General features: G+C 52.5%; 1 protein-coding gene across 1 annotated transcript; it reads right to left on the bottom strand.

The window, feature by feature from the left end:
* Nucleotides 1-2,661: 2,661 nt before the first annotated feature.
* On the bottom strand, nucleotides 2,662-3,819 carry T069G_10787 (uncharacterized protein; the record flags this gene model as incomplete). The annotated part of the gene is made up of 5 exons (XM_056177997.1): nucleotides 2,662-3,004; nucleotides 3,069-3,131; nucleotides 3,206-3,632; nucleotides 3,695-3,759; nucleotides 3,815-3,819. 5 exons carry the CDS (start codon nucleotides 3,817-3,819, stop codon nucleotides 2,662-2,664), a joined length of 903 nt encoding a protein of 300 aa, XP_056024287.1.
* Between the last annotated feature and the right edge of the window lie 9,971 nt (nucleotides 3,820-13,790).

Here is a 13,790-nt window from a genome sequence, read left to right as displayed (position 1 = left end):
CCTTTACGCTCGGTCGCGAAGAAGCGAGCAAGGGAAGCGTATTCTGTATTCTGGCCTGGGTGTGGACTGTGGAGCCCTACAGGGCTGTGGTGCGGAGTAGCATCGTTCATTCACTTATGCGGGATTCAGGTGGGTACAGCGATATGCAAGCGCATATGCACCTCGAGGGGCGTGGCTCTTCATCAAGAGCACATGCCCTGCCCCACTACAAGGATGTCTTTTCTGCACTTCTCGGGCACCTGCCGCTCGACACCCCCCTCCCACATCAATTCTTTTGTTTCTCAAGGGCCCTTTTTTTACGTTCTTATTTCCATCGCCAACCTGACTGACACCCCTACCGAACTTTTTATTACCCTCTAGGCAGGTTCGCTGCGACTTTGTGCTGTCCCGTGCATCATCTATTGACTCGTCTCAAGAATGAGTTTTCCTTTTTCGAGGAAATCGTCATCTTTCGGCATGGCTAGGCCCCGGCCCCTTATTAACAAGTCCCCCCCTCTCGAAGCAAATCACAGAACACACAGACATACCAAGGTAGATGGGATGCCGCCTCGACGTCCAATCATCCAATCACCCCGAGGAGAAATACCAAGGTTCTTCCACTTGCCTCTTCGCGCATTCAGCCCCCGACTCGCTGCTCTCGACGGGACTTACAGCTCAGTCATGCCAGGGTTCGCTATCTCATCTTGTGACTGTGATGGGTGCACGCAATGCACCGAAACGTCTCTGCCGGCCAGCTAGGACGTTTCATATTACGTCCGCGTACAGAATATGCAGTGCACTGTCACTGCTTCTTATTTCCAATGTTCTTTTTTGGAAGGCCAAGCAACGGCTGAGGTATCCCAGCATTCCATACAGATTACGGGAGCCTTGCCTGCCAACCACGAGGCACCTAGTAGGTACGACAACGCAGTGCTCGCTCAAATGCCGTGCCCCACGCGACGTTGCTGGCATTTATTATTCGTCAGTGCCTAGCAATTCATCCTAGACTGTGATGCACGGGGTCGAAGCCATCAATGCGAAGTATTTTTATTTAGAAACACAGCGCCAGGAAAGCTGCCAAAACGAAGCCAGCAACTTTCAGAGCTACCATCTATTTACAACGCGGCTGTGCCACATCTCTCTAGCAAAGCTAAACTCGAGTCTGCCCTGTGGGCTCTAGCCTGCCGGACGGCTGTCGATCACTGGCCCTATCGTATAACCGTGCCACTCGACCGCCTCCGAGGATTTTGACCAGTGAGATTGCCCACGCCTCTCCAAGCCCGTTCCCGTCCGGCCCCTTGTCATCTTGCTAGGCGGGTACGTGCTTGTGAGTAGCAAACTGGCGTTAGCCTCAGGTACAAAGGTACCGCGATGCACGGACTCTATGTTCACGGTACCTCGCTGACTGAGGCATCTGCAGCGTCAGACGGGGTACCCAGCCGTACCGTCCGATGAGTTTCGGACCTGCTAAAACCACTAAGCAGCCTAACTAAACGACCAATCCATGCCAGCATAAAAGCATCATCATAACAAATGAGAGCAATGGGCAAGCATGTTGCATCACGTGGGCGGCTCTGTTTTCACTCTCTTTCCGCCTTTTTCTTTCTTTCCAGGTTATCTCTCTCCCGCGGATTCGCAAAGTAATTCCAATTACCCGCGCACTCGTAGACCCTAGCCGTGTCTTGGCCCCATTTACAGTCCTGTTTATAGCTGAGACAGTCTCAAATCTGCCTATGGCACGCGTAATGACAGCATCGGACGTCTGCCGTACCCGAGAGCCTAGTTAGTGCCCATGTCTTTGCTACGGATGCTTGAACTTTAAGTTAAAGGCAGCTAAAAAATCATGGCTGAAAAAAAATGGGCAATGGGCGTGGGTAGCTGCCGCATCGTAAGTTCTAGCCCGGAATTAATGGAGATTAACGAGCGAGTCATGTCGGTATTTGTAATTCAAGATGATCAATCACTAAAGTTGTTTTTAGACGAGTGCCGATTTCATTAACATTTATAAACATGTGAACAAAGTGATTGTGGACTTCAACTGTGCCAAATCGTATCGTCATAATAATACGCCACCCTTTAGGAGGGATGTGGCTCAAAAAAGGGGGGATGTAAGCCTAAAGCCTAAACAAATAAAAAAGAAAGGGGGGAAACAAAGTTGACAAAAAGGAAAAACAAAACAAATACAGCCCAAAATAGGTAGTAGTTTCCTTCGCAACGGTGCGGACAGTTCCATCCTGTCTATGTACCTCTAGTTGTGTGTGCTCTAAAAATTGATCCCGTTTCTCTTATACCCTGGTATCATTGTTTCCCAAGGTCTCGCTGTTTGCCCAACACGTTGACCCGTAATTCATAATCCATCCCGTCAAAACACCTTGAGTATACCGGCAAAAGAGGAATAAAAGAAATAAAACAGTATTATACAAAGCCGCAGTCCGAAAATGTAAAAAAAGAAGGAGAAAGCATAAGCCGGTAAGGCGCAGTGAATCGAAGATCGCAGCCGAAACCTCCATCACCAACGATATGTCCGCGAATCGTCATCGCTGTGACACAAGGAACTCCACTGATGAGCTTATCTAAGCTCCGTGAGAGACCGCAATACGGGAGGCATTACCTCCCTCCTCGTAGGTTAAAGCGAATGAATCACGGATTCGATGCGAAACTTGATTGAAAAGTCATCTTGGTTCAAGAGCTTCGTCGTTGTTTGCACTTGTCGTGTAGAAGGTGGCCGTTTCGCGCAGTGGTTCTGGTGAATTCAGCGCCGCAGTTGGGGCAAGTGGCTTTGGCTGCTTGGCCGGATTTCTCTCGTTGGTGTCGTAGGAGGTTGCTAAAAGTCGAAAACTGTCGTCCGTTGCAGCCATGCTCCCAGCAACGCGGCTTTGGTCTGTTCTGCACCACACGGACGTGGCCAGCGCTATCTTGGCTGCTGGAGCTGCCAGTAGAAGCTCCGCTGCCAGACTGCATGGCGGGCATGCGGTACACCATGCCGCTGTCTTGTCCGGTGGACTGGATGGAAGAGTGAGAGATACTGCAATCATGTTAGAGTTCTGGCTGACACGTGATGGATGTTATCAACGTTGCGAAGAACTTACCTGTATGCATTTGAAGTGGCATAGGTGGGAGGGTATTCCACCGACAGGGAATAGTTTGATTGCCTGGAAATATAGTTGTCAGCAGCCATTGACATAGACATTGAACATGGCTCATGTTAACATTGTCTGCTACTCACAGAGGTTGTTGGTATGGAGAAGTAAACGCCTGCTCCTGCATGTGTGGGCTGTAAGGGGGGATGTATGATGGGTCGCTCAATGCTGGAGCTGGCTCGCTCAGGAGAGACATGGCCGGCGGAGCTGTCGTATAGATGGGGAGGGCCATGGTGCTTGTGACATCGGACACTGACATCGGTGGTGAGCTCATGTATGAACTGCTGCTGCTACCTCGCTGGATTCGTGTGGAAGCTCTGGAATCTCGGCGGGCTCTGTCTCGTTGCTTCTTCAATTCTCGCTGCTCGGGAGTGAGGATGCCCCTAGAAGGGCTTGCGGGAAGCGTCTTTGGCACACTTTGAGGAGAGACACTGGATTCAGACACTGGGTGAAGAATTGACGAGAAGTCTTGCGCAATCATGGTGGATGTGGTGTTGCTAGATTCAAACATTCCTAGAAGGAAAGGAGAGTTAGTATAGGCTTTGTGGTCAGGCCATGCGGGAGAGTCGACTTACCTGGCCACGAAAATGTTGGCCGAGAGCCCACGCTAAAGGTCGGGTCGAACTGGATGGCAACGGCGCTGGGAGACTTGATTAGGCTCTACTCAATGACACGAAGTAATGAAGTTTTCTTACCTCATACTGGCAGATAAGGGGACTATTTAAACCTTGCGGCTAAGAAGACTCTGAAGGTAACCTTCTAGTCTAACTATGCAAAAGTGTTGATAGGTGTATGGAGGGGGAGAGGAGGGGAAAAAAAGAGAAGTCGAGCTGAGGGTCGGCCTGGTTTTATAAATCCAGGGTTCAAGTAAGACAGAGTAAGGCTGAAGCAGCTTCTGTGCCTTCACATAAGCAGCAGGCTGCGGTGGCGTGGGCTGTGACACGCAGATTCGGGGGTGGGCAGCACGAGAGTGTGTGGTGACTCCCACTATTAATGGGGGGAAAGGCTCTGAAGGCAGCAGACGCTTTGTTCAGCAGCTAAACCTGGTGTAAGTGCTCCGATCACAAAAAAAAGGAGCCGCTTAGGAGCGACGAATGCCATTAATAGGAAAGGTTTATCATACAAGAACGTCCGGTAGCATAGACCGGCAAGAAACCAAGAAGTCGAGGCAAAAGCAGTGACGGTTCTGGTCGCAGAGATGGTCAAGCAGAAGAAAGCGAGAAGTGTTTGGCTTGTAGTTTTGCGTCGGGCGTCGCGTTTGCACACAGATTGCGGTGGTGAGAATTAGAGGCTAGAATAAGAAGTCTATCTTTGGATGAACGATCTGAGGCTCGGACGATTGTTCTAGCAAGGACCAGACGACGACTTATATGAACGAAGCGCCATGGCAAAGCACGAGAGGTGGAGATGATGTCGAGTTCCCCGTTGGCCCAGGTGCATGACGAAGGGGGGGCCTGGCAGCCCATCCGTCTAGACGGATGAGATTGAGGTACTCCCCCATGGCTATGGCTGAGCTTGAACTAGCTCCAAGGCGTGCTGGTGCCAGGATGTCGACATAGAACCACGCAAGGTACGACGTGCCAGTACAGAGTGAGTTGACGAAGGGGGGGTGAGGGGAGCAAAGAGTGAAGGCAGAGCCCTGGCAGGGGTGTGTGCGGAGGCTGTGGACATCCCGGCGCCATGCCTTGCAGGGCTTGAAGTTGTTCGGACGTGGACTGGGTGGAAGCGTATATGCGGTAACAGGGGTCGCAGGGCAAGGCGGGATGTTGCTATGCTGTTAGCGGGATGCTGGCATGTGGGCGGTGTACTGCATATATTGCATAAGTGCATCCCGCTTGGTCTGGAGTAGATTGCCATGCAAGGTTGAGCTCAAGCGTCAGTCTTCGGGAGGCGAGGCGTCGGGGGTGTGGCAATAGGCGAGCCTTGAGCCCTTTGGAACTGGCGTGGGGTCAAGCTCATCTGCATTTGTGGGTGTTGATGATGAAGAAAATTGGGTGTGTGGTTGCTGACGGCTTGGCGGCGCCGTTGTGGCATCTTCAGAGCTAGGCTAACAAGGCCTGCCCTACCAGATGTCTCTGTGGTACCTGATTGGAACCAGCTCTTGGGACCTGTGCGATAATAAGCGCGTCGCACGGCGCTACTTGGTGCTGGACTGGACTGGACTTTGTGGGCAAAAGGGCCTCGGACGAGAATTACAGCCAGATGCAGTTGGGCATCGCACGGGAAGTTGGTGAGTAAGCGAAGAACGTGAAGGCATCGGCACTTGGCTTGTCCGCCCAGCCGACAGGCACCCCGGCAGCATCTGAGGAAGAAAAGAGAACCAGGAGGAGGAAACATCAACAGGCATGGAGGCAAGATGCACACACTGAGAGCCAAGGGCTGAGCCAAGGGTACGGAATTGAGGTTGGAGTTGGGGGAGGGCATGGGCCAGCACTTGTACCAGCTGCCACCCAAAAGCACGGAGTTCTGACTTCGGGGTACGACGCTGGACTCCGTACGAGTACATGTGCAAGCCAAAAGATCCTGGTCCAGTCGTCTTGTTTGCTGCATGAGCGATAGGCCAACTCGCCCAGGGCGGAGCCGAACGCACTCGTGGAGCCCGAGCAGTAGCAGCAGACCAGATGGCAGCCATGGCTGGCAATAGCCGCTGTGCGATGCTAATGCAATGCTAGTCGCAGCAATGCTTCGTACATGAAGACAGTTCGCACAAGGCTCTATGGAAGCACAAGCACAAGCACAAGCACAGGCACAGGCAGCGGCCCAGGCAGGGCGAGAAGCCTCGGGAGAGCGCGTCGCATGTAGATTCGGCCTCCATGTGCGATGTATGATGTAGGTACGCACGGGCGTTACCGGGCAGAAGCGTCGTACCTACGTCCATTCAGCTGGCAATCCAGACCAGACGATAGACTGGTCGACTCAGGCCCAGACACGGATCTGTTCATCGCGAACTGGCGACCCCATGGGTACAGGTAGGCATGTATCTCCCAGGTCCATGTAGGCAGCATGGAGCATGTTACGGAGCATATCTGCCCGAGTTGGGGATCGGCAGATCATTCGAAGGGCACTCTAAATGGCTTTGGGCCACATCTCTCGTGCAAGTAAGCCCGGATGAATATTGTCTTTCGTACCTGTACCAGGCGCTCACCAAGTGGTGGTGGTTTCTGCAGCGTCGAGGATCTATCGGTACGTACCCCGTATCGCCAAGCCAAAGTCCAAATCCAGCATGCTAGGCTACGGAGGCACGGAGTGCTCTGGTTGCATTCCCTGGTCGCGATCTGTGCTGGGTCAGTAAGCAATCCCATGATTGCGCGAGATTGGAGGCGGAAGTCCGTGAATGCAACCCAATCCCGGTACCCGCTGTCTGCTTCACGATAGGTTCAAGGTACCCAATTCTGTACATGCCGCAGGTGTTCACAGATAGTATTTGTCCAACTGCCCCCATCTGGACGAAGGTACAGCACAGCACTCGTGCCGTAAGGGTCAGACGGGGTAGAAACAAGGGCAGGGGGCCAGCGTGGAGAGAAGAGGATACATACCCAGCAGTACTGTACTCATTCGAGTAGCTCGTAAGTCGTATATTGGATAGATTGCACAGTACTCGTACTGGACGCAGCTGGTGTTTGTGAGACAAATCAGAAGCAGGGGTGGGGGAAAGAAAGCTAGCCGAGCACACGATGCTACGAGATTTGAGCGAGGGCCGAGGGTACCTGAGGCAGCAAGCCTGCGCCGGCAGATGGGCAAGTACCCATGTAGCCGTGCATCTACGGATATACGAGTGTGCCGTTTAGCAGAGGACGGCAGACACACTGTAAGGTACCGCGCCGTGTGTCTCAATGCTGCTGCGCCCACTTGGAAATGGAAGTCAAGGCTTCGGGACGCACCGCTTCTAGAAACAGCCACTGTCGATGGGCTGAATCCTGCAAGTCAACAACTCAGACATAATTGGCACTCTCAAAGCCCACCTAGGCGTTTAGTTAGACACAGAGAGCGCTGCCAATTGCCTTTTCCCCACGGTTCATTGGGGCAATGCTACCTGCTGTACATATGTGGGCAGTTGGCTCAGCCGTCGGGTTCGCACCCAGAGGGGATACTTGAAGTACCTACTCGGCCTCGAAAAGAACCAAGGTACTCTACCTTGCCCGATACAGCGCTCTCTCGGCAGTACAGTCGCGAGATGCTGCCACCCAGTTCAGGTCCTTCGTATACTAGGCCAATTACAGCGTGCCGACCACAAGCGCTCAAACTCGCCAAACAGGCGCGGTGCAGCTTGTTGACTGCGCAGGACCAAAGCATCCGCGGGCATGTATGTAGCGACATCCTGGCCGGCCAACGCGCCAAAGAAACGGGACGAGTGCCGGAGCTGTGCCTCGGACACTGCCCAAAGGGGACTTTACACTGCCAAACAGAGAGAGATCTAGCGGCCAAAGGTACTCGGTACGTCTTCTTTCCCTTTTGGGAAATATGAAGCGCGATGGCAAGTATCTTGTACTTGCCATTCTGGTCGATCGCCCTTGCCTGCATCTGGTGAGTCAGTGCGAGAGAGGTGCACTGTCAACTGCACTGTCACTGTCACTGTCACCTCAACACCATCAAATCGTCATTTTTGCTGCTAATGCTGGTTATTTTTACGACCATGTATCTCGTCCTTCGACTCGAAACGGCCCAGTGCCAGCACACTGGCGCGAATCCCCTGACATTTCTGCCCTTCTAAAAATTCCCATCTGCTGTCTTGGCCCGAACACAGCGGCCTATCGGCGACCACAGCCGCCGATTCGAAGCACAACCCCCTTGAGGCGAGTTCAGCTTTGCATACGGGTGCAGGTCCAACGCCAATCACAGGCCAAGATCGGGATGGATTCTGGCAGCACATTCACTGCCACGGCCACCCTCAGCCCTGCGTCGCCAGACGAGGTCGGCGTCTATTCAACCCAATCGAGTCGAGGACACTGCATGCTGGGCTGCTCCCCGCCTCAGGCTAGTTCCAGGCCACGACAAAAGATCATTGGCATAGCGGTGCAAGCCACAGCCCTCTGATCAACGGCTGTCGACTGGTGACTGGCTTTTGCGCATGGCCCCCAATCGGAAGATGACATCGTCACATCGGATGACCCCCTTCTTGACACACAGTCCGCCTCTTCCCAACTCCATCGTATCCCACTATCAGAGTGCCAGCCAGTCCCCCTTCGCCTCCGATGGCCCCCTCAATGCTTGGTGTGCTTGGTGCTTGCCGCGTGCTAGCACTTGTACTAGTAAACATCCCGGCTGTACCTGGGCTCAAATCCCCCATCGCCTATGTCTCTCCCGAGCAGTTCGTGTCCTTAGGGCCCAACAAGGTGCCGGCGCTAGATGACGACAGGAGTAAGCAAGATCGAGATGGATTCGTCAATTGACAATGGCCATTGCTTCTATAGTCAGGGCCTGATCTGCCAGGGCTCCTTCAAGTGGCGTGGAACGAAAACGTGACTTGCATCGGCACAAGAACGCCTTATCGAGCCAAAACTTGGTCAATGCAGAAGGTAGACGCCGGTGCTTATCTTTTACACCCCCAAGACATGCTCAAGCAGTGTTTCGGACTTCTACTTGCTTCAACAAGTTGCAAATGTGGCAAACTAGTAACAGGAAATGCTCTATTCATACTCACATGCGGCGTCACATCCGGCTTGGCAGGACAGCATCAATCTTGGAATCAGACGAGTGGTGGCAACTTACCCCACGGCTGATCCGTATAGTACTCTCCCCTCGAGCTCAAATCATAAAGTCACTTTGTGCATTTGTGTTACTATTGCCAGTCTTGGGTTGGTACGAGCGCATCCTGGCCCATGGCAGAGCCGTGAGCCAGCACGAGCCATGAATATCACCTTACAGGACGAAGGATTCCTGCATTTACTGACACTCTTTTACAATAAGCACAATGCTTGAAGCTATGACTCCTATTACAACCTAAACAACAGGGCTTCCATGCCTCGCTTGCAAGCACTGCCAGGCATGTCGTGGATCTCGCGCTGTAGTCATGTTGGCTTTGTTGGTCTCCATATTTGAGACCTTTTGGAACTGCAATGGCATCCTTTAACCGTTCTAGAGGGGGCTGACAGCTTAGACTCAAGAGCATAAACAACAGCCCATTATATCGGACTCAGCCTCCTCCATGTCATGGTTCCTTGCGGAGAGGTCCGTAGCGTCAATCAACTGGATGCGTTTCTAACCCTATTCTGGTCCCTTGTGTCGCTGTGCTAGCTCCGCTTTGCTACGGGGCATGCTAAGAATCTCATTTGCTCCATTGAACTATACTCAGGACGCTGATCAAGTTGTCGAATCATACATACTTGTACCTTTAGGTTGCATTCGTCTCAAAGTATGTTTGCCCCCCCTTCTTCCTATCTCTTGTCTTTGGACTTGAGGTTGGCCAATGCGTACAAAGTCTGACCTGGACGTCAGAATAAGAACTTTCGGCACTGTGTTTCATCCTGGATTATACATTGTGGGGTTTATCGAAACCCACGTTTTTTTTTTTTCTATCTTCGGTCCCGAGAGCAGGGTAACAAGTACCCGCGGGTCTCCGACACGGACATGACGCTGAATTTCCAAAGCCGGGGTTTCAGGGCCTGATTCCAATCATGATTTCTAGCCATTCATGTCAATGGCCACGCGAAACGATGTTCCATTGAGAATTGGGGGCCAGAGGGGGAGATGCAGGTTACAGGCTGGCCCAAAGGTCTTAGTGCCTGCGAGTAACAGGCGAGACATTTGCGACATTTTTCTTAGCAGCCAATGACTGCAGCATCATGACTAGATCCAAATGAAAAGAAGGCAATTCTCAACAAGTTGGTTCAGACACTGCAGTGTCTAACCAACCAGCCCGAGCTGCAGAAAGCGATTTCGACAACAGATCCACAGCTAATTTGGCTTGCAGCAAAGCGTACATTTCCATTAGGTCAGGCGGTACTTCGTACGTGGTATCTGCCATGAGAAGTTCGGGGTCGAGGGGCGTGTGAGAAGGTGAAGCAAAATGCAATTATCCACTTTGATCGACGACTAGGGGGACCCCAACCGGGCGACGTCTCAATACACCCCCCCTGGACTTGTTCTACCACGCCCTCGCGTGCTTTTGAGAACGTGCCACATGCAACATCATCTCGTGGACTCGCCAGGCCCTGGTCCAGTTGACATCCTGGCCGCGGAGGGAAGGGGGGATAGGCCGGCTGTCGCTGTCACACCATGACTGCTTGCTGCACGCCGCCGGAAAGGGCATCTTTCCATACGAAACAAGGTTAGACACTGGTAAGAAGCCAGACTGGAGCAAGGTAAGGGTTGACAGGCCAACTCCTGGCTGTTCGGGATTCGTTCGTAACTCCAGCCATACAGGCGCCGGCATTCTTTGTCACTTAATTTTTGCAAATCTCGGTCGGCGAGGACAAGGTTTACGAAAAGAGCGGAGAGAGGAAGGCCATTTGTAATAAGCATAGGGCAAAGCAGTCATAGGGCATGGTCTGCGCAAAACATCAGCGCGGAGATATACGCAATTCTCCGTCGCAAAGTTGTTGGTTGGCTGACTGACCCCTTTGCTGTTGGCGGAGTTGCTGTTGGCGGAGATTTTGTTTTCTGCTGCTACAAGTGCTAGGAGTACAGTAATATTCCCCGGAGTTTGGGCCAATGGCTGACGATCATGCATACCTCTTCATAGAGGGCCTGACCTGGTAGCTCTTTGTCGGGGCGAACTCCCTGCACAGTTTTGTTTTCTTTCTTTTTTCAGCATTGGATGAAGGACTGTTTGTGTTTATCGTCTGCATATTTCTGGTTGGGGTGGCTATGAAGGTGAAGAGTTGACATGGGGGGCCAAAATACTATCCGCGGCTAGGAGCATCATTCTAGCAGACCCATGGCTCTACTGCACTGCGGCATGCCTTGTCTGGAAGCTGTCCATCCGTTTTTCCTTTTTGGCATTTCCCCGAAAGACGGCCTATTCGTAATTGCTTTTCAGACTAACGAGGACAGACAAGCAGGGACAGACTTGTCCTGTCTCTAGGGCACTTGAGTCGGGACAACTCTAAAACTTGAACGTTTGTGCTATTTGTCAGGGCACAAAGCGCAGCATATGTCATCCGGCGGCAGATTGGCCCGTCTCTGTCTGCTCTTACATGAAATCAGAGGACACGGAAGAGGAGGAAACATACACGGGCCGAAAGCCATCGAAGCCACCCGGACTTCGGAATGCGCCCCCCACCGAGCAACTGATAGCATCGCATGAGATGCCCGGTTAGACTGCGGGATCCGGAGGAGCGGGGGGACACGACAACCGGGTTTCTGGGGACAAACGCCTGGCGCTGTCTCTTGCTCACAAAGCAAAAAGTGGCCGCCGTAGGACTCACTACCATGGCTTTTTGGGGCAAAAGGGGCCAATGGGAGCTTCGGGATGGACAGATTCAACCAGTCTAGGCCCTCCTTTCGGGCCGGGGACTAGATGGCTTAGGGGCAACACTGGTGCGTGTTAGTTGGGCTCGCGTGCCAGTATCATGACACAGATCACGACGAGGTGCCGCAGCCATCGCCGACTTCAGGCTTGATGAGTGGATGGGTAAACGCCAGCAGCCCCCCTCTTCGTCCTGTCTTGGGCGGGTATCGCATCTTTCCCGGCGTCTGGCAAAGGAGCTGCCGCTCCGATGCGATGCACTTGTCAGGGAAGCAGGAAGAGGAAGCTAAACCCCTAGACCCGGCGAGCAAGATTCTGCCTTGTTATTGACAAGCTTGATGCTTGATGGCGCCAGATCTTTGCGAAGCAACGCCACTAGGCTGTGGCTTGATGGCTGCTAGACGCCCAAGTCTCTCAAAGAGAGTTCTCCTTTGCCCTTGGCACTACTGCTTGTTGCAGTCACGCATTACCGCATTGCTTCGCCTACTTGTGCTTTGCCTAAGGACGAGATGGCGCTTACACGCGCCTCTCGCGATGATCATAGGCTAGCGGAAGACTGCTTCTACCAGTCTGGATCGGACCTCACCTCAAATGCCAAATGCGCTTAGGGGATAAACATGACAGCATATGACCACCACCAACTTGGCTCTCCCAACGTCATACCCTTATCGACCATGATCGAACGAATTCAAGTTTAGAAACTATTCTGCATAGCGGCTCAGAGGGGGGCGAGAAATCCCCTTAGAACCAAAGCACATTCACTTAAGGTATCTAAGTTTGAATTGTGTTTCTTCTCATCGAAGCGCTATGATGCCATCTGCGGAGCTAACTCTATGTCCATGCCGAAGAATTTCGGCCTCTCTAGCCGTACGACTGGCGTTGTTATAACCTTTTTTTTGCTTTGTGTTTTGTCATTGCTGCCACGTGGGGTTGCGGGCGCAGTGCTACAGTAAGTACTCCGTTTGATCGGAATTGCTGTCGCTGAATACCCTTCCAGCGAGATTGGCATTTCCCCCCCACAATCACAATAAAAGGGTTGAATCCAACGAGGCTTGGGGAACGGCAGAAAGCCACATTTGGCCGCGTAGCCTTGTCCAGGTGCCACGGGGTTTTTGAAACAAGCAACTGTCAGAGACTACCGCCGTAAGTGACAGGCGTTTAATTTTTTGTGATTTATCAAAACGACATAATAGAACCAAAAATGGGTGCATTGAACGACTCAACAAATAGCAACGCCCAACAGCTCGAGCCTCAAGGAGCTGCTGACCAGCGCAGAACGAAGGCCAGTCTGTGAAGAAAAAAAAAAGAGCACCGCTGCAGCTTACAAGTGGTACCTGTATACGAGTGTTAGTGTGGGGATGCTGAAGAAGAAAGTCTGAGACAGGGGAGACAGGGACTTCGGGGATTCAGCAGGCAGGGGGTGCGAATATCAGGCGTCAAATCCCACGGCGGAGTGAGGTGAAGAAGGACGAGTACGGCCTAGATGAATATCTAGATTGGTTTGGACGCCACAGACGTCGGGGTGTTTAAGGCTATATGCAACTATGCGGATGGCTCTCGGGTGGCACGAAGCTTCTGCTGCTTCGTTTTCGTGCACGTCCCAAAGAGGAAATGGCCGAGTTTAGAAGACTCATAACTTGGGAGCCTGGAGTTTAAAGCAAGAGGGGAGCAAGTGATTACGAAACGACGACGTACTTTCACACGTATGTGCGTGCGTGCGAGGCTACGCAGGGACCGGTTTGCTTTAGGGGGAATAGGGAACGCGAAAGCGAAGACGAAAAGAAGAAAAGACAAAAGAACTCTGGAATTCACAACGTTGTGACTCAGATGTCCATTTGTCGGCAAAGGGCCGATTGCAGGCCTGGTTTCGCTTCTTCTTTTTTGTTGCTTCTACAGCACAGCACAGCGCAACGCAACGCAGCGCAGCTAGGTCGACCAGGGGGTGTCTCTTTTTCCAAAGTGAGGCGTTCGGATTCGACCCATCGGCTTGTGTCTCACTTGTCGCAGCCTTGGGGATAGAGGACCCCGACATTTCTGTATGAAGAAGGCCTGCCTTACGAGTCACAAGAGCGGTCGATAGATAAGACAGAACCGTGCAATTGAGCGGATACGTCGGCGGGGGGGCTGGACTGGGGGAAGGTTTCCCATAGGTGTGTTTCTGTCTACCTGACGGAGCACGCTTGTTTGATCGTTTGTGTATCATTCGTCTTCTCCTCCGCCATTGGCCGGATGGGTTTTATTTGCTGCCCTTCTTTTCCTTTTCC

The sequence above is a fragment of the Trichoderma breve genome, assembly GCF_028502605.1.
Source record: "Trichoderma breve strain T069 chromosome 7 map unlocalized scaffold00007, whole genome shotgun sequence".
NCBI lineage: Eukaryota > Fungi > Ascomycota > Sordariomycetes > Hypocreales > Hypocreaceae > Trichoderma > Trichoderma breve.
This window is presented reverse-complemented; position numbering and strand designations above follow the sequence as displayed.